Source organism: Pyxicephalus adspersus, chromosome 4 (genome assembly GCF_032062135.1).
Source record: "Pyxicephalus adspersus chromosome 4, UCB_Pads_2.0, whole genome shotgun sequence".
In the NCBI taxonomy this organism is placed as follows: Eukaryota; Metazoa; Chordata; class Amphibia; order Anura; family Pyxicephalidae; genus Pyxicephalus; species Pyxicephalus adspersus.
The window spans coordinates 14,698,777-14,721,263 of record NC_092861.1 but is presented as its reverse complement, the minus strand read 5'-3'; the positions used below and the strand labels follow the sequence as shown (position 1 = coordinate 14,721,263).

Sequence of the window (22,487 nt, the reverse complement as noted above, 5' to 3'; positions counted from 1 at the left end):
GTGGGTTTCCTCTGGGTACTCTGGTTCCCGGCCACATTCTAAAATCACGCAGTCAGGTTAATTTGCTTACCCCTAAAATTGACCTTAGACTGTGGTAATGACATATGACTATGCTGGGGTCATTAGATTGTGAACCACTTTAAGGGACAGTAGTGACATGACTATGGACTTTGTACAGCACTGCGTAACATGTCAGGGCTATATAAATACTGTGTGCTACTACATGTACAATGATTTTTCTAAATAGTATTTAGGACATCCTTTTTAAAGCAAATTTTATTGCAAACACTCAATAAATGCAAGTTAAAGTAAATCTTGTAAGCACACATATAGGTTACTTGATGCTTTTGCGAAGGTCTACCAGCTGCTGTGCAGGAACTCTGTGACCTCTTGGTTTTAGCTCCTCTGGTTAAAATGCCCAAATGTCTTTACACCCCTCTTTTGCATGGTTCAAAGAGAATTTCTCAGGAATGATTACATCACATACCCTAAAAAGCATTCCTTCATTACCTCTAACTAATGCTGTAGAATAAATTAGGGAAGATTTCATATGGATAATAGGAAATATGTACATGCAAACGGTAACAAACATTTCTAAGTTTGCATATCCTCCCCTCCTATTTTGTGATTGTAAGCTCTTCTGGGCAGGTTCCACCCCTCCTCCCGTGTCACTGTCTGTATCTGTCTGTCATTTGCAACCCCTATCTAATGTACAGCGCTGCGTAATAATAATAGTAATGTAGTTTTACATTTGCAATTTGTTAGCATTAAAAATACTTTGGTCCTGCTTTGAAATGCTGCTACAGGATGTAATGTGAAAATATGAGGAATGCTGACTCTTTTTACAGGTCAATGAAGCAAATAACCAGTCAATAAGCTTTTTCCTAAATGTACATAAATGACATCCCCAGCAATTGCTTGCTCCCATTTGCCATTATCAAGTCAGATTGCTCACTGTGACAGTGTTGGGTTACAAGAGTCAACCACAGCATTGTCAAGGTGAAAACAGCTTCTGCATACCTACACAATAAATATAAACTTTAGGAGGCTCATTCTGGGAATATGTATGATATAGGGGATGACAATTAAGTAAACCTGTTGCTTTGTGCTGCATGAGTATGCACAGGTGTCCTATAAAAGGGAGTAACTGAATTGTGCACTGGATAAAAATGCAGTGCATTTGCATTACTAAAAAGCAACATACTAAACCAGAATGTGCTCTTTATATACCCTCTTAATAGGACCTGAACATGAAACAAGAAAAAATTCTAATCTTTAATGCTGGGAAACTGAATTCTTCCCACAAAAAAAAAAAATCCCAAAAGCACAGCACCTCCCGGAAAAATCCTGGCAGCTCTGCTAATGTTCACAAGACCATACACACTAGAAATCATCTCACCTAACAAGAACAGATTTTCACACCTGCTTTTCCCATTAGCTGTACTACTAAAAACAGTTTCAAACTTCGAATAAAACTTTCGGTACACTAAATCTCTATTCAATAAGGATGCCAAAAAACAGTAAAATGTATGTTTAGGCAAAGATGTACATTGAAAAACAGATCATATAAAAAATGAACACATCAAGGTCTTATGATCCTAGAGTATAGTATATGTGTTAATGCAAAAGCTGTAAAAGAAGCCAATTTGTGTGAGAAAATGTAGGTGGCTTACAGAGAGACCTGGGGATTGGAGACTCAACATGAACTGTCTGTATGCTGCAGGAGTTCCCTGCAATTCAACAAAGCTGGGGAATCTGTATACCAATGCCTACAGTCCTAACAATCTTAGTAATGGCAGACTTGCCGGACACCAATGCTCATAGAACTCAGGGCTTACCGTCATAAAGGAGAGGTCTGTAATATGTGATCTGTGCCTCCAACTTCACAGGTTACAGATACACAAAAAATCAGGGTAAAATCTGTGTTTATGATTATTTATTGCATAATTTTTTTCACAGGGCAACTTGGAAAACAAACAGACTTACCAACACATTTTTCTGCTAGTTCCTCAAGGAACGCGTCAGACAATTTGGGATTCCAGTCCCTGGTATGTATTTGTAAAATGTGCTTTCTTGCCTAATAATACAAAATAAAAATCATATTTACATAAAAGGAAAAGGTAGTAAGCTTCAAGTCAAGGTTTTAACTTTACACTAGTGGTTCATTAAACCCCATTGAACTGCTTGAGAGAAGAAAAAAAAAAATGAATAGGATCCTTTGGACAAGGCTGGCTTTTGTTGGGTACTCAGCAGGTCAATTATAGACAGAAGACAGATGGAAAGCAGATAGAAGTATGCTGCGAGTAAAACTACCTATAGGATCTATACAAAATCGGGCAGATTAAGTAATATTTCTTTCTGCATTTACAGAGGAAAAAGCTAAAAGACATTATTAACTGGTAAACACTTAGAAAATGTAATTTTTGTTGTAGAAAAGTTGTATACTATTACTGAATGTGGGTCCTAATGCAGCCTCTCTCAAACTTTCTAACATGGGGGAACCCTGGATAAAACTTTCAGGTCTTCAGGGAACCCCTGATAAAAAATGATATATATATATATATATATACACACACACATACACACACACACAGTCTTTAAATGCCTCTTAAATTGCTGGTCACCAGGAAGAATGTCACCCTTACAGATAGTGTAATGATAAGAAAAGAGGAAAAGTCTTTTTAGGCAAAGATTAACTATATTTACAGTATAGAGACCACATTAGTACAAATGTGTTTAAGTGGCTCAACTCAAGCAGTAATAAGTGATAAAAAAAAAAAGAAGTGGGCAATCAAGCATAATAGTAGACAAAATCAGTGAGGAGAATGAGGTCTATTTCTGACGCGTTTTGCCTTACGGCTTTCTCGGGGGAGGGCAGAGACTTTAACTTTTAATAATGGTAAGGTCTCAACCAGGTCCTTAATCGCTATACTTCCACTTTTGTCTACGAGGAAGTTCATTGGGCACTGTTGGTCTGCCCAGGTGCATCACCGCATGTCAAGATGCAATGCTTCAGCGTTCCACCATGTGCAAGGTGCCGCGTGTCAGTACCGGTCCCCTGCAGTTCAGTTTGGCAGCATCTCCCCTCTCTGAGGCCTGGACGTATGGTTCCTGTGCCTTCCTGCTATGTCCCCAGTACATGACCAATTGCACCAGCTGCAGGCTTATTCATTACATGAAAGCCTTTTCTTATCATTTCACTGTCTGTTTGCAAAAGGCTTGGCAATATATATATTGAACAGGAGAATTGTTGGGAACAGATAGGCAAAAAAGATCATTGGCGTCAGTGGTAACTGACCTTGGAGGCACAAATTGTTCACTGCCCCTAACAGCCCCTGGAGGAAGCCTGGCCTAATGACTAAGCAAAAAAATTGTTTTGTTTTTTTTTCAAAATCAGGCTGTATTAAAAAACCCACAAGTGTACTTTTCTGGGGGAAAAGTTTTGTTTTGGGGGGGGATGCAAGGACGGGTGCCATTTGGCCATTTGCCATACAAGGTCCACGGTTAGCAGGCAAAGTGTGCTTAGCCAGAGCCAGAATGGGACAGCAGCAAGCATAAAACTGCCCACTGTTCTTGACACTTATCAACCGCAGCCAATACAAGCCATGTGAGGAGATAGGTGTAAAAGCTTGTAACAGCAGTTTAGATGTTAGGGTTGTTGGAATAAGGAGACATGAAGACAAACTTTTGCCTTCTTTCCAAAAAATAAATAAAAAATAGGCACTTGTTTATTCAAGCATATGGTATTCATTAGCTATTACATTTACAATAATGTTTCTACATTAACTAAGCTCTGTATAATGATTTTAATCTTTGCAGAAAAAAGTGCAATAATAACTTTACTAAATACTAATACTGTTCTATTTAATGAACCACAGTGTTTTAAAAATGACTAAAAATTATTAGAAAGAAATGAAACATTTTATACTTCAAATGCCATTAAAAGTTCTTATTTCTTATGTTCAGAACAAGTGTACAACATCAAAGATAAAGAACTACTGTACTATTCTTTTACAGAAAAGATGGCGCCAGTGAATTTACCTTCTGATCAGGTAAACTGAACAGAAATTCCCTGTCGAAACGACCAGGTCTCCTGAGTGCTGGATCTATAGAATCAAGTCGGTTGGTAGCACCAATAACTATGATTTCACCTCGATTATCCAAACCGTCCATGAGTGCAAGCAGAGTGGAAACTATAGAACTGTAGGGACACAGAGAAAAAAAAAAAAAAAAAATAACATTACATACATTACTATTAAATAGAATCTGTATCTGTAACATGTACTGAGAAAAATACAAAGACTGCCACTGCTAACCGACTTTAGGAAATATTGGACCCAGAATGTCAGAAATCAAAGCTTCTAATCTATGATTCAGAGTGACTGTCCAACAACCAACATTTTCAGTGTGACTGTCCAGTGACTAACATTTTCGTAAACAGAGTTTAGCCATGGCAGCCTTTATAATTCCTCAGTATTGGTTTCCTACAGGTAATGATATTAGAAATTTGGGTAGAGTTTGTGGTATTTTTCCTGGTGACTATTGTTATCAGGAAAGAAATTTAATTAAGAACTGAAACAATATGTACTAGCATAGCAAGAAAAGAGGGAAACTCCTTGGACGGTGGCACATGAGTGTGTAACAACCATCTTGGGGTGTTGCATTCCCTTCCTGCTGTGCTTATAGAATGAAAAGTGTTAATACACTTTGGCAGTGAACACATTCTAAATATGTTTAGCTAAAGTTCATTTTAGATCTACCTAAATTGCCCTTCCAGTAAAAAATTAGGGAGAAGGATCTACTTTACAGAAAAGTTGAGGGTTACATTTAACTGAAACTGCCTAAATATCTGCAGGCATTTGTCAATTTTTTTGCAATATGTTTGATTCCAGCCCTAGCGAAGGGCTAGAATTTTTGCCAATCCATTGCTGTTCTGCGCCCTCCAAGACTCTTGTCCTGGTAACAAGTGTAAGTTATTGAACCACCCCAATATGGGGGAAATTCCTCCATTGACAGTAGTTGCTATATCAGATAGGTATCCACTTTTGTATATTTCTTAAACTCATCATCCTGTTCTAGAGACAACGGTTATTCCTGACTACTTTTGTAGCATCGTGTATTTCTATGGGGGCAGGAAGTGAAGTGTTCCTGACAGGGGCACGTAGCAATCACAGAAAACCTAAACCTTATCCCCTCTATTGAAAACTTGTGAACTAAAAATATTTCCATATTAACTGAAAACTATGCAAGAGGACAGCAAGAGTGACAAGCAAACATGAAGGAAAACAAAATACACACAATGAGCTTACCTATGGATCTGATCCTGCCTGCTGGAGCGGACTGGAGCCAACCCATCTATTTCATCAAAGAATATTATTGATGGCCTCATCACATATGCCTGAAATCAAGGAAAGCCTAAAATTATTACAAAGCAAAATCTGAATCAAAACAATCACACCTTAAAACATTCTAGACATTAAAGAGCTTTAAAGACTTCCAATTATCTTTACCTAGACAGGAGATTCTAGTTAATAGTAGTTAGTGTACCCCAAGATCATCATCATCCCCATGACTGTAGATGTACAGAATTCAAATGCATAATGATGAATACACAAAGTTCAAACAAATATATTGCTCTACACAGCATTTTTCCACATTCATAAAGATTGGGACATCGGTGTGCAGGCAACAAATTTTCTGCAAAATGAGGCAGAGAGAATTCTATGGTAGTAGGGAAGGTGATCATGTGACCCGTCAGTCTCCTCCCTAATCACGGATCTCTTTGTGATCCACTAAGAAAATGTATTCTTGGTAATCGCAGCTCTCAAGCTCTTTCAGTCTGCACCAACATTGTAGTGAATATTTATAAAACATAGGTGTGTGTGTTTTTAGGCACAAGTATTGTCATGGTGCAGCTACAGCCCCTGGCAAAAATGATGGTATCATTCCTGAAGATGTTTGGGCAAATGTTTTGTTCAGACCAAGTCAGGAAAAATGATTATGGAATCAAACCAAAAAAAAGAAATTTCACATTACACGTATTTTGCATCACCTCTGCTTTTAATGACAGAAAGCATGGCCTTCACTAATGGAAAATGTTCATCAAACCAACTTCCTTACAATAACAGATCAAGTTTGCAGGGTGGAGCCTTGTCATAAACCATTTCATTTTAATTTCCATAATAAATTTTCAGTTGGAGTGAGATCCGGAATGTTTGCTGGCCTTGTCCATGAGTTGGCATGATTTTATTAAAGAAACGTTTTTGCACTGTAATCACCTGGTAAGTTAGAAAAGGGGAACATGCAGGTTGAACAACGAAGATATCAAAGCATCAGGACAGAAAACCTAAAACCAAATTGCCTGAAAAATAGAAAAGTTGAAACACGATTGATAAAGAATATAGTTTTTTTATTTTTAAATTGACTTCTTCGGGGCATGGACATCAAAAAGTGGAATTTTGGGGGCGAATCTATATTTGTTCCTCTATTTGGAATGAACAAAACCATTGCCGTTATTTACAAAAAAGTTTTTTTTGGAGGTTTTACACTGTTTGAGAGATTCCATCACTTTTGCCTGTGTTAAAGATCACTGCCCTTCGACAGAAAAAAAAATCAAAATGTATTACCATGCCACCAAAAGGTGACATTGACCAAGACTTTAGTATGTGCTGAACCCACTGATCCAACATGTCCAGACAATTAAATGTTAGTACTACCGACCAGGACACAATTAGGAAATGAGGGAGACACTATAAGTACATGCTATAGTCCAAATACGTAAACGCCTATATAAATCTTCAACATGCATCCTCTCAGAAGCATTTTTCAATCTTTCTAGAATCAGATTTTAGTATACAGTTATTGATCTTTTGTTATCGAAGCTTGACCACTCTGAAGAATATAAATGGACAGAAATGAGGAAATCATTTACTTGATCGAAAAGAAGTCGTAGCTGTCGCTCTGACTCTCCCACCCACTTGCTGAGGCAGTCGGCTCCTTTGCGCATGAAGAAAGAAACTTTGCGGTCACCCAGGCTACATTCATTCGCTAGAGCTCGTGCCACCAACGTCTTCCCTGTTCCTGGAGGACCATAAAATAAACATCCCCTGCGGAGAAAGAGGAAACAGAAAAATGTTGAGGCAACCATGTTTTCACAGCACAAAAGTAAATTCACATTGCATCACTGACAAGAAGTAAAGAAGGTTTAGTCAAAAAACAAATGCATGGAGAAGCAGAACATATTTGCAAAAGCTATATATTTCTCTACATCTTGTTTTTTAAAGCTGCACTCCTGGAACAAATCTAAACTATCCTTACAGTGAAGTAGGGAATCCCCAACTATTGTAAATAACACAAGTGAGGAGTTTTATGTAGTCCAGCAAGAAAGAACTGCACAAGGCTGCAAACACATTCCTAAGCAGCGATGACCCTAATAGAAGTTACCATTTGTCAACCAACGTCTGGCAAACCAGGAATTTAGCATTTAAAGATGGAGGTCAACAATGACAAACACCACACTTCTCTCACAACCAATTCACCTTCGGAATAATTTGTTATTTAAGTTCCCCTTTCCCCTGGGACCATGACATAATTCCCCAGAGTACTTTGGTAGAACATGAGTAACTTTGTAGGAGCTACAAATCTGCTTTCCCCAGGGATTTGTAGTGGCGGCGACAATATAGTTGCTGCAGCAGATGGTAAGAAGCCTAGCTATGCTGCAACAATCTGCTGGTGTGCAATGATCGACAGCAGCTGCCTTGGATAAACAGAGTATGTAACCAAGGTGAAGATTTTTTAGCCGGCATCAAATACTGCAGATAGCTAAGAACGGTTAGCTAGGAATTTCAATTAAGCTACAAACTGCTGCAATCGCTTATTTTTACCTAGTTCTGTGCTATTAAATTGCATGAGACACATGGCCCTAAACCTATACAAAAAAAAAAAAAAAGACACAAGGTAAATTTTCTGCATGCTATGTAGGCCACCATGAATTAGACTTTCATAACAATTTAGTTGTTCAAGTCCTATGATTATGATTATTATTATTATTATTATTATTATTAAACAGGATTTATATAGCGCCAACATATTACGCAGCGCTGTACATTAAATAGGGATTGCAAATGACAGACTAATACAGACAGTGATACAGGAGGAGAGGACCCTGCCCCGATGAGCTTACAATCTAGTAGTAATCTAGTGATCAGTACCATTTAGTTGATATGCGGCAGCTAGGACAGAATTATTGGATTGTAACACACTGCTCTATCTATAGGGCTGCATTGCTTTTAGGTTTCATTTTGATAACCTGACAGCCAATCAGCAACCATAATCTAGGCAGTAAACCAATATTATATTGTGCAGCCTCAGCTTGCTGGGCCATGCAGTTCTCCTAACAAAAGGCAGATGCAAAAAAAAACAGTTTTTACAAAAAAGGCTCCTGTTAATATTTGTGCTACATGAATAAAAATATTTCCTTAGCATTTGCTAGGAAATGCACTTGACTTTAAATAGTGAGCAGATTTCATACATATTTTATGACTTATTGGAAGAGAAGAAAAAAAAGATTTTGAAATTCTAAAAAAGGACCAGAGATGAGAAGCTCAGAAATGCATCACTGATCTGTAACATAAAAAAGAGAAAACAATAACACAAACTTTCGTTCCACCGAAGAACACACGGCACTACATAAAACATAGTAAACAGGCTTAGCGGGCAGCTCGGCGAGAATTGGATGTAATGAAACCACGGAGCTCAGGATAATGCAAGACTCAGCCGTACAGAACTCCTCTAAAAAGGTCAGTGGTGGAAGGGTAATCAACAAAAACTGATTCGCATAGAAAAATGCTTTTTGTTTCAAGGACGATACTAACCAAGCTTTAAGCACCTCTACAGTGTAGCTCTTTGGAGAGGCTCTTCATGGTTCTCACAAAAAAACAGAGCAAATGAGTTCCAGGGAACGGAGACAATTGTGCAGGTAGTTTTTGGAACAGTAACTCTCAGTACTGACATGTTTTTCACACAAAGTTCCAAAGTTTGGGCACAGCGGCTTCTGACGCAGAACAAGAAGAGTACTTAGAACAAGGACCAAGTTTTAAAAGGAGCTAAAGTTCCACTAAAAAAAAAAAATACACAACAAGGTAGGCAATTAATGAAGAGGGACAGGAGATGCCTCTTCTGCTGTAATCGGTCTCACTTTTCTGACCACTCCAGTTTTCTAGCAAAAAGCGGAGTAGTGCATGCCCAGAGTCAGCTTTGATTGCAAGGTTACCTGACATTCCAAGCTTCCTCTGCCCGTGCCAGGAAGGAGTTACATCATCCTGGCATGTCCAATCAAAACTGTCGAAGATAGCACAGAGGAGGCGGAAGAACAAAAATAGTGGTACCCTGTGATAGAATATGAAAGTAGCACTGGTTTAGTTCAGTTTTTAATGTTTGAGTTAGGTTTTGGTCAAAGATCAGAAAGTTTAGTTAAAAATGTATAAATAAAACTCTGTAAAAATTTGAACACCTATTAAAAAAAATATAGGCACCCAAGAACATCTTGGGGGTGCCATTTCCAGAGCAAGGGACCACTTATCTGTAGCTCTCAATCTGCCCACGCTGGCCAGGAGTCTGGACTCTTCTTCTGGATCTTGAGGATCCCGCCGGGGAACAACCCATAGAAGTGTCTACATCAGGCAACGGATATAAGGGCTTCCCCTAGAGCAGGGGCAGGCACACTTTTTATTGGCTCAGGGGTTACAAAGGGTTTTAAAGTTTGTTAGTAAAACACCAGCTTGGATTGTCCCATTAACATGAATTTGGGTGAGTAAAAGGGTACTTAGATCAGTATGTATGTAGATTAAAATAGGCGGAACCTGCAGATCATCGCCAAAGATTACCCGTTTAGGGGGTGTGGTTAAGTATTAGGTGAATCTAATTTAGGATTAGGGAAGGATTACAAGCTCTGTCAGGTTTTTATTTACAGTGTGTCTGTGAAGATTTATTCTCCTTGTAAATAACCGTGTCCTTGTGACTAACCTAGAAGTGAAAGTGTGTTTCTTGCAGAACCACTAGGTTAAATTAAATTATTATTGTACTCAATGAATGCTTTCACATCTACAGGCCTTTTCTTGTTTATGGACTTTATTATATTTAAAAGTCCATTCACTCTAACAGACAGTTGCCTGTAAGATGATGCATGTAGCAGGCAGACTATTGATTTAAATATGGCGCAATATACCACATCTGTGTGCCGTGCTATACTCCAGGTGCATATTGACCCTCTGTATAAAGCAGGCATGGGCAAACTACGGCCCGCATATGGCCCAATGGGGATGTTTCTCCGGCCCTTTGGGTGTTCCGTGGCTCTGGCCGGAACACGTCCCTGGATCTGAGCCTGTGATGGGAAAGTAGGCGGGTTGTGTGCAGCGACAGAGCCTGCCCACTCAAAGGGGCGGTGGGCTGTGTGTGGGCTCAGATCTGCGATGGGAGAGTGGGCAGGGTTATGCCATCATGACATCAAGTTCAGGGGCGTCATGATGGCATAACCCAGCCCACTCTACTATCAACCCGGCCCCTCCGGCAAATTTTTTTTCAGATTGTGGCCCCTGAAAAAGTTTACCCACCCCTGGTATAAAGTGTTCATATTATGTATTGGGGTGTCATTCAAGAAGAATATTGGTACACTGAACTATGCTTACCTACGTACCTAGGTACCTACCTACCTTGCTACGGCAGACTTTATTATTTTACAACTTTAAGTAAAAAATTCTGAAAGCCAAAGATCCCTGCAAACAATGTACAAATGCTGTCATATATTAAGAGGTGGGTTTCAAAGTAGATCTTTACTGAGAGAAGGGCTTTATAATCAACCATCTGTTATGCAAGCAGCTAATCCGTGCAATGTGGAGAAATGACTGAGCTGTCTCACGTCCTCTTTCCCCGGCTGATCACATACATCTTGGTGAAACGCAACAGCTGCTGCCAGGAGATTTAACCTCTCCCCCAATGGGGGCATTATGCATGTTTGAATAAACCTTCTATTATAACGGCGTGGCATGAAAATAAGCCCGTATTTATAACACTTCACAAATGTTAGTAGAGGACAACGTTTTATGGAAACCAACGGCGCCCTCTACAGAACAGTTAGTAAACACAAATCAAACAATATAACAACCTCTTCAGAACATGACATCATCAAGAATATGGCAAAACCCCACAAGTACAGCTAGATACCCTCAAGTGGTGCTTTTGATAACATCTAGAAGGTTCAAATTAGTATGTTTTGTTTGTTTTTGTTTTTTCAAAATACTTGATAATGTACAATAAGCTGTGCATTTTTTGCTTTATAAACCAGGCTAATCAAGATGGTACATGATCCTAAACCCAAAGGCAGACAGGACACAGATGATGATGCATATGAGGGAACCCATGCTGGAAGAAAGTAGTTATGGAATTCAACATATACGGATTTGCTGTATTTAACTTGCCTTGTCTTCAGTTTCAATGCCCCTCCAAAGAAAATGCAGCACAGAGGTGCTTCCAAAGAAATACAAATCAAACACATCCTCTGAAATGCCACACATACTGCCTATTATAAGTGAGATTACTAACATGAAATGTACCAGGCAGGTAAGGAATACTCATTAAAATACAGCTCCATAGTATTTTGGTTTTTCTCATGATCAACATTTTTCTCTTTTAAAAGTTGTTCTTCACTTCTAGGTCTTTGGGATCAGAACAGATGTTATATAGGATCCTTATATCATCACATGAATGGGCCTTGGGCACCTGTGACCCTGAATGTTGGTTTAGTGGCTCATAATATATCATAGTCCAAAAAAATGTCAGTTTTAAAGGGACCCTTTACCAAAAAACAGTTTACAAGTGGATATGGTTGCTGTAACATCGGTCCAACAGCTTCCAGAGTTTGTTTTTTCTTTATTATTATTTTGTTAGGGCTCTCAGCAAAGACAACATAAATATTAGCTCCAGTAAAGGTTTCCTTTAAAAGGAAAATTTAGTGTTATTCTATTGGAGTCAGTGCTATAAATATTATATTTAATAAAAGCTAAAATATTGCGAATAAATGTTTTCTATGTAATGAACTTCTGGTAAACTAGTGCCCCACAATACCCCAGCAATCAGTTTAGATAACCATAGGGTATTTAGATCCTCTAAAGTAAACTTGAATAAATATATATATATATATATATATATATATATAATATATATATATATATATATATATATATATATATATATATATGTGTGTGTGTGTGTGTGTGTGTGTGTGTGTGTGTGGACAACACCTTGTTACTGTTATTTGCACCTGACTGTCTGTTCAAGGAAATTGTGTTGCCTTATTTTTCACAACTAGTCCCAAGTATTTACCTGGAATGTTTATTGTGTGACCAATGTCGCTTGTAAATGCCAGCACTTGCCCTTAACGTAAACAGTGTTCACCTAATTAGGTATATTTCACAACAGTCCCAATAGTGATCGAAAGTGAAAGGAATCCTAACCACTAGCAGTTTCCAACCTCTATTGGCCCAACCAACTTTTACAGACTAGTTATATGCAGATTGATTTGCCAGTAAAGTTCTCCTATGACAATGGCTTTAAATAAGTAAAAAATTTGTAGGGGCCTCCAATCCTTGCCCACCAACTAAACCTAGAATATTCTATTTGGACGATATAGAATGATTTAAATGGAATAAGAGATTATTGCCCTTTAGCAGCCATGGCTTATTGCTCTTGGCACAGTTTATTAAAAAATAATTAAAATAGTAACATTAAAAATTATATATATCACATAAACCATATAATCCATTTAGATTTCCTAACCCACTCTGTTAAAAAGGCTCAAAGTGTGTGTGTCAGCATGTTGTATGAATAAGGAACTGCACTGACCTGGGTGGCTGGATTTTAAACTTCTCAAAGATTTCCGGATACAGAAGAGGGAAAACCACCATCTCTTTTAATGCATAAATGTGCTGGCTTAGACCTCCAACACTATCAAAGCGAATCTAGAAGACAAAAAAGAAACTGATATATTAAATTACATGAGCAAAAGAAATAAATTATCTGCATTTGAAGCTTATTTAGCACTAAGCAATTAGAGAAGATTAAAACCCTGAAAAACACACCTATTTTTCTCTTTAATACTCCAATAGAACAACAGGGAAGTCATTCTGCAGGTCACATTTTCTTACCATGAACCGCAATAATTAGAGATTCTTCCAAGCAAAATCTTAAAATTTTTTCAAACCTCAAACAAACTTCATTCTGTCAAAAAAAGGGGTACAGTGTATTGCGACTAATGACCATAAATTAGGAGGACCTAGATCAACAAACTTGCTAACACTCAGGAACTTGGCTTCATCCCTTTAAAAGGTTTAGCATTTTTTAAATTTGACGGGGTTTGGGTCTCGTCTGAGAAGAAAATGACAAGGAGCTCAAATAATGCCCTATGAGACCGATTATATTCTGATAGCATTCCAGTCTACCAGTTCCTTGAACAGCAGGAGGGAAGTTGGGATTCTTCAATTAATTCGATTATATGTGGAGATGGCATCATAAAGCTGGGGATTTGCATTTTCTCAGAAACCCCATTTAATTTAAAATCTGGATGATGGGAACAGCTTTGAGTACTTTAAATTACTCCAATTACCAAAAAAATGGGAGGAAACGTGTACAAAGAACAGAACATGGAGCTATTACAGAGAAACCCATAAAGTGACAAGGTAGCCTTGATTTTAAAGGTAAATTCAGCATGTTATAAAATTTTGCCCAACACAGTGTACTTTCAGTTTTTCTATTGAAGTACAATACAAGTCACCCCTGTTGCTGCTGACAAATCATGTGTGCTAGATTTATTTCAGACGGTAGCAGGGTATTCTCATTTCCACCCAATCATTCTATTTTCACAGAAAGTTAGACATAGATGTCCCCTGTGGACAGTCAACTAACTTAACTTTCACACAGCTCTTGACTCTTTCTTATAGCCACAAATATGCAGCACAGATATAGGTAAACTCTGACTTTTTCAAGTAAAAGAATGGAAAAAGGTCATAGGCTGCCACTGAAGACCCTTTTAATTTTGAAAATGCCATCTCATTAGTTTTATGATGCTGCTTCCCTATTTAGTCACAGATCTGAAACTCTTATGGAGAATTCCTGTTATCATACCAACTTTGCTCAATTTGCATGCCCGTTACAGACAGGAGGCGTAAAATCAATTTCTTTATTAATACGCTAAAGCCAAAGACCACAAAAGCAACATGCTTCTTTAAAAGATTAGCAATCGCTACCTAAAGTATCCTCTGTTTGTAGGATTTATTACTTCAAAGTTGTAACTTCTGTGCTGAACGGCCACAGACACCATTCAAACAACCTTTTGCTCTTTTGCTCATGTTGTGCAGTTTGGTGGTGGCAGAGAACTCAAACGGGTTTTAGGAGAAGAGCAGATCATTGGGGGAGAGCTCAGAAGTGTGTTTTCTGTTTGGGCGGAGTTTAGTGTTAACACAGAAGAGAGGTTTGTTTTGATCTTAGTAAATGTGGGAGATAAAAGGTTGCTGGCACACTATATTGTACAGCATGCTTAGATAGTATGACACTAGAGATAAGCAGGGTGAATGTGCTGAGTTTAGGAAAGTGTAGAAGGATACCTCCATGCACTGACACACGCTACGATAGGTTACATTTACAAAAACTGGACTGCTCCAGACTCATAAAGATAGATTATCTGCAGTCCCCATATTGACCTCAGAAGAAGAGGAATTATACAGTACTGGATCGAGGTTATAAAGTACAAAGGGAACCTACAGAGTAGTAGAGTAAGGTTTGAGCCTTTTATGAAGCAGACTAGTGTTCAGTTTTAATGTTTAAACTTTATCCATCATTATCTAAACTGATCAACACAACCTGTGTTAAATAACATTACTTTTCTGTAATACTTTTTAACACTCACCGATCGATCCAAGTTCATTGGATCCACATCAGCTAAGCTGGCACCAACTTTGACCCTTTCTCGCAAGATACCACTGGCTAGATTCTCAGCTGTAAGATTCATGGGGAGACACCTACCATATAAATCATAAAACAAAAAATACTTTAAATTTACAAGAAAAAAACAAAAACAACATTTAGTATATTAGATTTCCCAACATTTTATCACTTCACACTAAGTACTGTAAGAGAACTGCTGATGCACCAGAAATATTTATAGCTCCCACTTTCACATGACAAAACTTTTTATTTTTAGTATTGAATAAATATCATTAAAGTTTCTTTGCTTTTGGTAAACCTGTTGAGGAGAATAACTAGTAGTCTTGATAGTTATTGTTGCAAAGGACAAAATAACGGAAAGAGTTTCAATCATGCTGGTATAGCATAGACGCTAGTCTGCCCCCTAAACATTCTAACTATCCAGCAAGATGGAACATTATAGAGAGTGGGGCCAACAGGAATTGAAAGGAAGAGTTTCAACCCTTCAAGTGTTAAAGCTCTGCTCATCAGAAAATATTGGTAGAGACTTAGGGGTAGCAAATATGTAGAGAAAGTACCTGTTTCTGGCCTTGGCCATGCTCTTAGACTTTCTCCGCTCAAACCGCTCTTCATCTGAAGAGGAAGTGGTGTCACTGCTGTGAATTGCATGTTTCTTCCTTCTAGAGAAAATTAAATCTCTTAACATGTACATCAGAATAAAGGAGGCAATTTTTGTACATGCAAATTTAAAAGTTAGCAAAACTGTGTAATATGGATCTACCTAAGCTGGCAAACATTGTTTTTAGATCGACAGAGGACTACAATATTTATTATTATTATTATTTTTAATAATATTAAAACAGGATTTATATAGCGCCAACATATTTCACAGCGCTGTACATTAAATAGGGGTTACAAATGATAGACAAGTACAGACAGTGACACAGAAGAAGCAGAGGACCCTGCCCAGAGGAGCTTACAATCTATGAGGTGTGGGAAGTATCGCACAATAGGAGGGGAGATATGGAGTGGTGGGAAGTAGTGAGGGTTTTAAGTTTGAAGAGATGGGTTTTAAGACCTCCTTAAAAGAAGCACTAGAAAAGTCTTGGAGCCGTGCATGTGATGAAGTTATGAGTGAAGAAGTCATTAGTAGGTCATTGGAGGAGCAGAGAGAGCAGCTGGGGGAGTATTTTTATATCAGGTCAGAAAGGTAAGTGGGACAAGAACTGTGGAGGGATGTGAAGGCAATGCACAGGAGCTTGAATTTGATTCTAAGGTGAAATGGAAGCCAATTAAGAGAACTACAAAGATGGATTACATAGGATTCAAATAGTGCAATTCCAGATCCAAATCAACAAACACAATGTCTGCACGGTGTACGAGTGTTCTCTATGCACTTGTTTGGGTTTCTAGAATCCACATTATGGCTTTCCATATTATCAGCGAAAGATCAACACAAAGAGTAACTAGAGTTCTGTAAGGCACTTATTCTTGGTGGAGCAGCATATGTAGACCTGGTTTTGTTCATTATGCCACTAAATGGTGGCTCAGGGGTTAGCACTCCGGCCTTTGCAGCCCTAGGTCCGAATTCCAGCCAGGACACTATCTGCATGGAGTTTGCAGGTTCTCCCCGTGTCTGTGTGGGTTTCCTCTGGGTATTCGGGTTTCCTCCCACATCCCAAAAACATGCAGTTAGGTTCATTGGCTTCCCCCTAAATTGACCTTAGACTACATTAATGGCATATTACTATGGTAGGGACATTAGATTTTGAGCATCTTTGAGGGACAGTTAGTGACATGACTATGGACTTTGTACAGCGCTGCATAATATGATGGTGCTATATAAAATACTGTGTAATAATAAAAATAATAATAATAAATCTGACTAATTGCCATTGGAACCTTTTAGCCTGTTTAGCCTTAGCAAACGGGGAACTTCCTCCCACTTATCTGTTGTACAGGTCCATGTTTGGGAACCTAAGGAATCGGGAGAATAAAAAGGAGGGAGCCAGCTTGCTATAATAGGTGAAGGCTCTAGAATAATCTAACAGATCCTACCTTTCCTACCTAACAAGTCAATCTAGAATACAAAGGCAGCCAGCACAGCAACACAACAAGTACAGGTGAGTGTCATTAAAAAATGCATATGCAAAAATGCAAGGGACATATCTACACCCATTTTTTATTTTTTGACTCCAATTATCCTTTAAAGGTTTTATAAGGCTACAAACATTTAAAAAATACAATATCCAGTTGTGAGATAAATAGGTCGCTCTGGCCATCAAGTTGCCATTTGTAAACATACCGAATATGGCTTCTTCTTGCAGGAGATCTGTGAGTATCAAACAAAGTGCTTTGTCGCTTTTTTTGATGTGCTGGCTCTAAATAAAAACAAACGCGTTAATAATTAGATTTTTATGCATTATTTTAAAGCACATGGGTCAAGTGTTGTGTCAGGCAGTAACATTTGAATGAGCTGTCCATGCAGATGACTTAAAAGCTAATGCAGAATTTTTTCAGATGCAGCGCACCACACTGCATACCTATGTGTTGTGGTGCTGTGTAAAGCATATGCACTGGAGCTGCTTTGCTCTGGTGTATTGGGTGTGGCATTTGATATAAATGCACAGAACCCAGCAAATTACAAAGATATATATGTAATTATGATTATATTTGTCAAAATACAGTCTGTATTATTATATTAAATATTAAATATTAAATATTAAAACTTAAGTAAACTCAAAGTAAAAAAAAAAAAAAAAAATCACGCAAAGGGAGCACCAGGTGCCGCCATCTTATCTCTTCTTCAGCGTTCTTCTTTCTACGTTACCTGATCTCGCACTGTGCAGGCGTAAGATCGGGTGACATAGATTAGACAAGAAAAAACTTGTTGATCCCACTGCACATGTGTGAGATCAGCAATTTTTTCCCCTATTAATCAAAGGGCTTTTTCTGTGCATGCCCGAGATGCTCAGACATAAGCATAAGGAGCAGTCAAGAGCCTCCCGGGATGCGTGATATAGGTATCCCGGGAGGTTCTGCGCTCCTATTCATTCTTGATCACATAGGCGTGTTAAGGGTGATGCACTAAAAAAAAAAAAAAAAAAACACACACTAGCAAACAAAGTTTTTTACTATGTAAAGTAAAAATTCTGAGTTTAGGTACGCTTTAACGCTTTAAGCATGCCAACTTATAGTTCTTCTATTTAATTAGCACTAAAAACTAAACAGCAGACAGTCTGTCAGTAGACATCAAGTACGCTTTTCAAGTAAATTCAAATCACATCCATCAATTAGAGTCTCCCAACTACTAAATTAATTACTTACCAATAGGAGGTGCTTGATACCTTTCCACCGTTTTCCTCTGCCTGAGGTTATATGGTCGATCATTTTCCTCACCCTCTACCTCAGCTTCCTCATCACAGTCTTCACCTTCTTCTTGGGATTCTGCAAAAGAAAGGGAAGACACCAAAATGAAAGTTAAAAGACAAAAAAAAATGTTACTAGAAGAATTATTACTAAAATGTCAGCAAAGCTTTAAAAAGACAAGTAATGACAGAATACATTGTCATTGAAAAAGGACTGTAAAAGACCTGGAACACCCATGGCCACTTAAATTAGAACAATGCTGGCAAAAAGTTAGGTGTTGTTACTGACAGTAGGAAGGGCTCAAAAGGCTAAAGTTAATCAGAACCTGACCCAACTAATTGTACAGAACACTTTGTGACATAGTCCACAAATATGCTCCGATTGCTGCATTATATGTTTCACACAATTTAAATCTTGGAACAATCATATTTTTAGCAGATTGAAGAATGAACGATCAGGAATGACCACGGTGTACTCCTATGGATGAGATCACAGTGTGGTACCTCTTGCTCGTCTCCCTACTTCACCCCATTGAACAGAACAGAACTGGGTATACAATGCTTGTTTTTGCATCTGTCACTCGAAACAATCACAAGAGATAGTTACCAGCGACAGTTATCTGACATTTGTGCAGGACTTTAACCTATGGGGGCAGGAAAACATATTAAACTGGGAGATCCAGCAGTGGCAACCACACATCCATAGAAGCAGTTCCATGCCACACAAGGACACTGCTAGTTGTAAATATTGCATGGCAGGAGGGAAATTGGTGGAGAACGGTCAGTAAACTGCTTCAAAATCAACAAACAAGACAGATTTAGGGTATTGCAGATCAATTGCCCTGGGTTGTGAGGGACACAGAATGAGCACCAAAAAAAATCTCCCCCCTTTGAAGTGAGCAAAGTTTTGAGGTTCCCCTCTCTGAAGTAAATACTAAGGGGTAGGTACTAAGTAGGTTTATAACAATGAATTCTTATATTGCAAATGTTGACTTCCTAAAACACACAATAAAACCTGCCCCACAAAACTCACCCTCCGAAACCTCTTCCTCCTCTTCTTCTCCTTCAGAGGATTCCTCATGCCGGGTTTTGATTGGGTAACTGTTTCTACGCAAGCTTTTCCTCCTCCTCTTAACACGAGAATACATGTCCATGTTCTCCTGTGTAAAATAAACAGTTCTATCAAATCAATTCAAACACAGAAAACATGTCATCAAGTGTTTAAATTACCCATTGCAAGCTTGATACCAAATATTCCTATTGTAATAAAGAACAAATTTATAAAAGGAAAACCCCAGACATTTTTTTCCAAAGACACCCAGAAGGTTATTAGGGATTACAAGAAAGTACAAGAAAGAACAAAATGCACATTAGATCAATGCCCACTTTGCTTCTTTTTTACGCAATTTTTTATATGTGTGTGTAACTTTTTGAAATGCATATATAAATGCATTAAAGTTCATACGTTCTCCCCCACCTTCCCAGTGTGTCACTATACAAGTAATGTGAATTATTAGGGATGCATTTCTTACAGCAAACAGAACTTGTAAGTAAAAGAGGAAGGGTAGGGATGGTGCCGTGCACATATAATGGAACAGATAGAGAATGACTCTTCTCTTCTTTTCACAATACAAGAAATCATTTTCCCCCCTCATTAACCACAGAAGCCACATTTACCAAATCCCACTTACTCCTCCATAGTCCTTCACATATTAGAGAAATCCAGAATTGCATGGGGCGGAACTACTAAGCAGACTTTTGTGCCATGTAGCCAGAGAAACACAGAGGTTTTCCCAAGTGCCGCCTCCAAATCTCATACAGACTCCAAACAATAAAACTTTGCAGTTCCCATAGAACAAGACAATTTACAAACTAGGGTTGTGGTGTATGTTTTCGTACAGTTATTATTGTTTTTGCACATTTAAATAAAAGTTTTTATGAATTTTATATGGTAAATGAATTTATATGGGAAATTAATTGTCCTTAAAAGTCCCAACTTTGTATGATTTTTTTTGTTTTTTTTTTTTTAAGACAAACTATGGTTTGAAAAAAAAAAAATCAAACAGACCTTGCTTTAAAATAAAACAGCCAAGTCAGATAACTTTGAATTGTCCCGGCCAATCAATAAAGCTAGTTGACGTAAACAGAAAAGCCAACACAGCTGTCAATTACATTTTTTGTCCTAGATATATAATATAGAAATAGGTGACTCTTGGCTATTAAAAACTAGAGGTTAATAATCATAAAAAGAGGGCAGCAGACATCCTGCATATCTGTGAACACCATCAGGAAGGAACCTATGATCAGCATCTATTCATAATACAAATAAAAGCTGCTTTTCCATGGCATGTCAGGATCTCTCACACACCAGTTCTCTCTATACTGCAAAATGTTTTTTATTGCATCAACAAAGTTGTCAGATTCTCTAATGTTGTACTTAAAGAGGAACTAAACCCAAAAGTGCCTTAAACAAAAAAACCCACAGGGCAGTCGGATCCATCCGGAGATCTCTTCCATCAGGTGGTGTGGTGTCGTCCCAGCAGCGGCCCTGAAGCTGGCGCTCCGGGCGCCGCCATCTTCTCATCTTCTTCTGGTTTTTAATCCTATGTCACCTGACCCAGGCTGCAGATCGGGTGACGGAGGATAAAAAAAATACTTGCCGATCTCATTGCGCATGCGTGAGATCGGCAAATTTTTTTTTCTCCATGAAAAGGCTCCTTCTGCTCATGCCTGAGATGCTCAGAAAGAGCACCCAAGAGCCTCCTGGGATGCGTGACGTAGGTATCCCGGGAGGCTTTGCACTGCCATTCATTCTTGATCACCTAGCCTAGGCAAATATGAGGGGGGGCTGTATTTTTTTCCCAAATGTTGTTCAATAAGTGTTTAGAAATGGTTAGAAACAAAAATCTTCTTCTGTTTGGGAAAAGAACTAGTGACCAACTAAAACGCTAAGTGTACACACAGAAAACAAATTAAATAAATGGCTGAAATTATCAATGTGGAGAGAAATTCTGCACTCCCCTAAGTGGGTCTAAAGATTCCTGCACTTCTCACATGAGACCTAGGGATACCAGAATAATATTTAGGTAACATATAGTAAAACCATTTCAGTTAGAGAATACGTACAAATTCTGTGTCTGTCCACATGCGCAGTCTCTCCACTTCTCTTGATTTACTACTCCTCCGGATGTTAATGTTGTCCATTTCCTGGAGGACGGCCTCTGCGGTGCTACAAACAAAAATGACATTCAGCGTTATGTACCATATAAAATTCTATCAAGGAAACATTAACAGTAACATACTGACTATGTGGAGAAGACGAAAGCAACCTGGAACAGCAAGAATAATACTTTTACATTTATTATGTGCGCCACTATTAGTAAACTAGACTGCAATTAAAATGTTCTGTAAAAAAAAAAAAAAATAAGCACACGTGAACACAAAAATAAAGAGAATATTTTAGAGCAAATATTATTTTATCATCCTAAAATTGAAATTGTATTTCTATGCTACTACAAAATAGTAAAAAATATAAAGTGCATATCCTCCCTAACACCTGAACTCTCCTCACAACACTTGGCTCTATATAGCAATAACCAATCATATCTGAGAACTTAATACATTGGCCAATGGCACAATGCAGCATGAGCTTAACATACTGAACCATATTGTGTACAGTGAACTAGCATGGAGAAGAGCAGCATTTCTTCTGTCTTATATTCTGATAAAAAAACAGGGACTGATATTTTCTATGGCAGGTTCCAGCCTTAAGTCCGCTATGGTCAAGTGATACAAAGATGGAATAAAATCTGCAGGCTATTTAGTGAGAGGCTACTTTATTATAATTGCAGAGAGAACCAGTAACCAGTCTAGCAGGAAGTGCACTAACCGTTTAGTGTTGTCTATAAGGACTACAAAAAGTATGCAAACATTGCATTGTCAGACTGCTTCCACATAATAATCCCACACATGCTGCAAGGTTTCTATGTATATGGTACATTGTATGACTATTTTTGGAATATTCAGTATGGTTAAATTTACTAATAGGAAGAGGCTGTTCATTCTGCAAAGTGAATGTTTGCAAAAATTGTAAAGATGTATAGCTTTTTTTAAAGTTGAAGTACATTTTCAGTTTTCATAAGTTTT

General features: G+C 38.1%; 1 protein-coding gene across 4 annotated transcripts in view; it reads right to left on the bottom strand.

Annotated features, from left to right (window-relative positions):
• The window catches only part of ATAD2B (ATPase family AAA domain containing 2B), an 87,135-nt gene that overhangs the window by 46,757 nt on the left and 17,891 nt on the right, over positions 1–22,487 (bottom strand). For 2 of the 4 annotated variants that reach the window (XM_072407473.1, XM_072407475.1), the window contains exons 5-15: positions 21,468–21,570; positions 19,375–19,501; positions 18,301–18,420; positions 17,279–17,354; positions 15,552–15,653; positions 14,957–15,068; positions 12,898–13,013; positions 6,932–7,106; positions 5,310–5,398; positions 4,042–4,201; positions 1,987–2,077 (exon numbers count right to left, since the gene is read on the bottom strand). In XM_072407473.1, the coding sequence (XP_072263574.1) occupies positions 1,987–2,077; positions 4,042–4,201; positions 5,310–5,398; positions 6,932–7,106; positions 12,898–13,013; positions 14,957–15,068; positions 15,552–15,653; positions 17,279–17,354; positions 18,301–18,420; positions 19,375–19,501; positions 21,468–21,570 (1,271 nt within the window). The remainder of the gene's footprint in view (positions 1–1,986; positions 2,078–4,041; positions 4,202–5,309; positions 5,399–6,931; positions 7,107–12,897; positions 13,014–14,956; positions 15,069–15,551; positions 15,654–17,278; positions 17,355–18,300; positions 18,421–19,374; positions 19,502–21,467; positions 21,571–22,487) is intronic. The other 2 variants (XM_072407474.1, XM_072407476.1) reach the window with 2 other exon arrangements.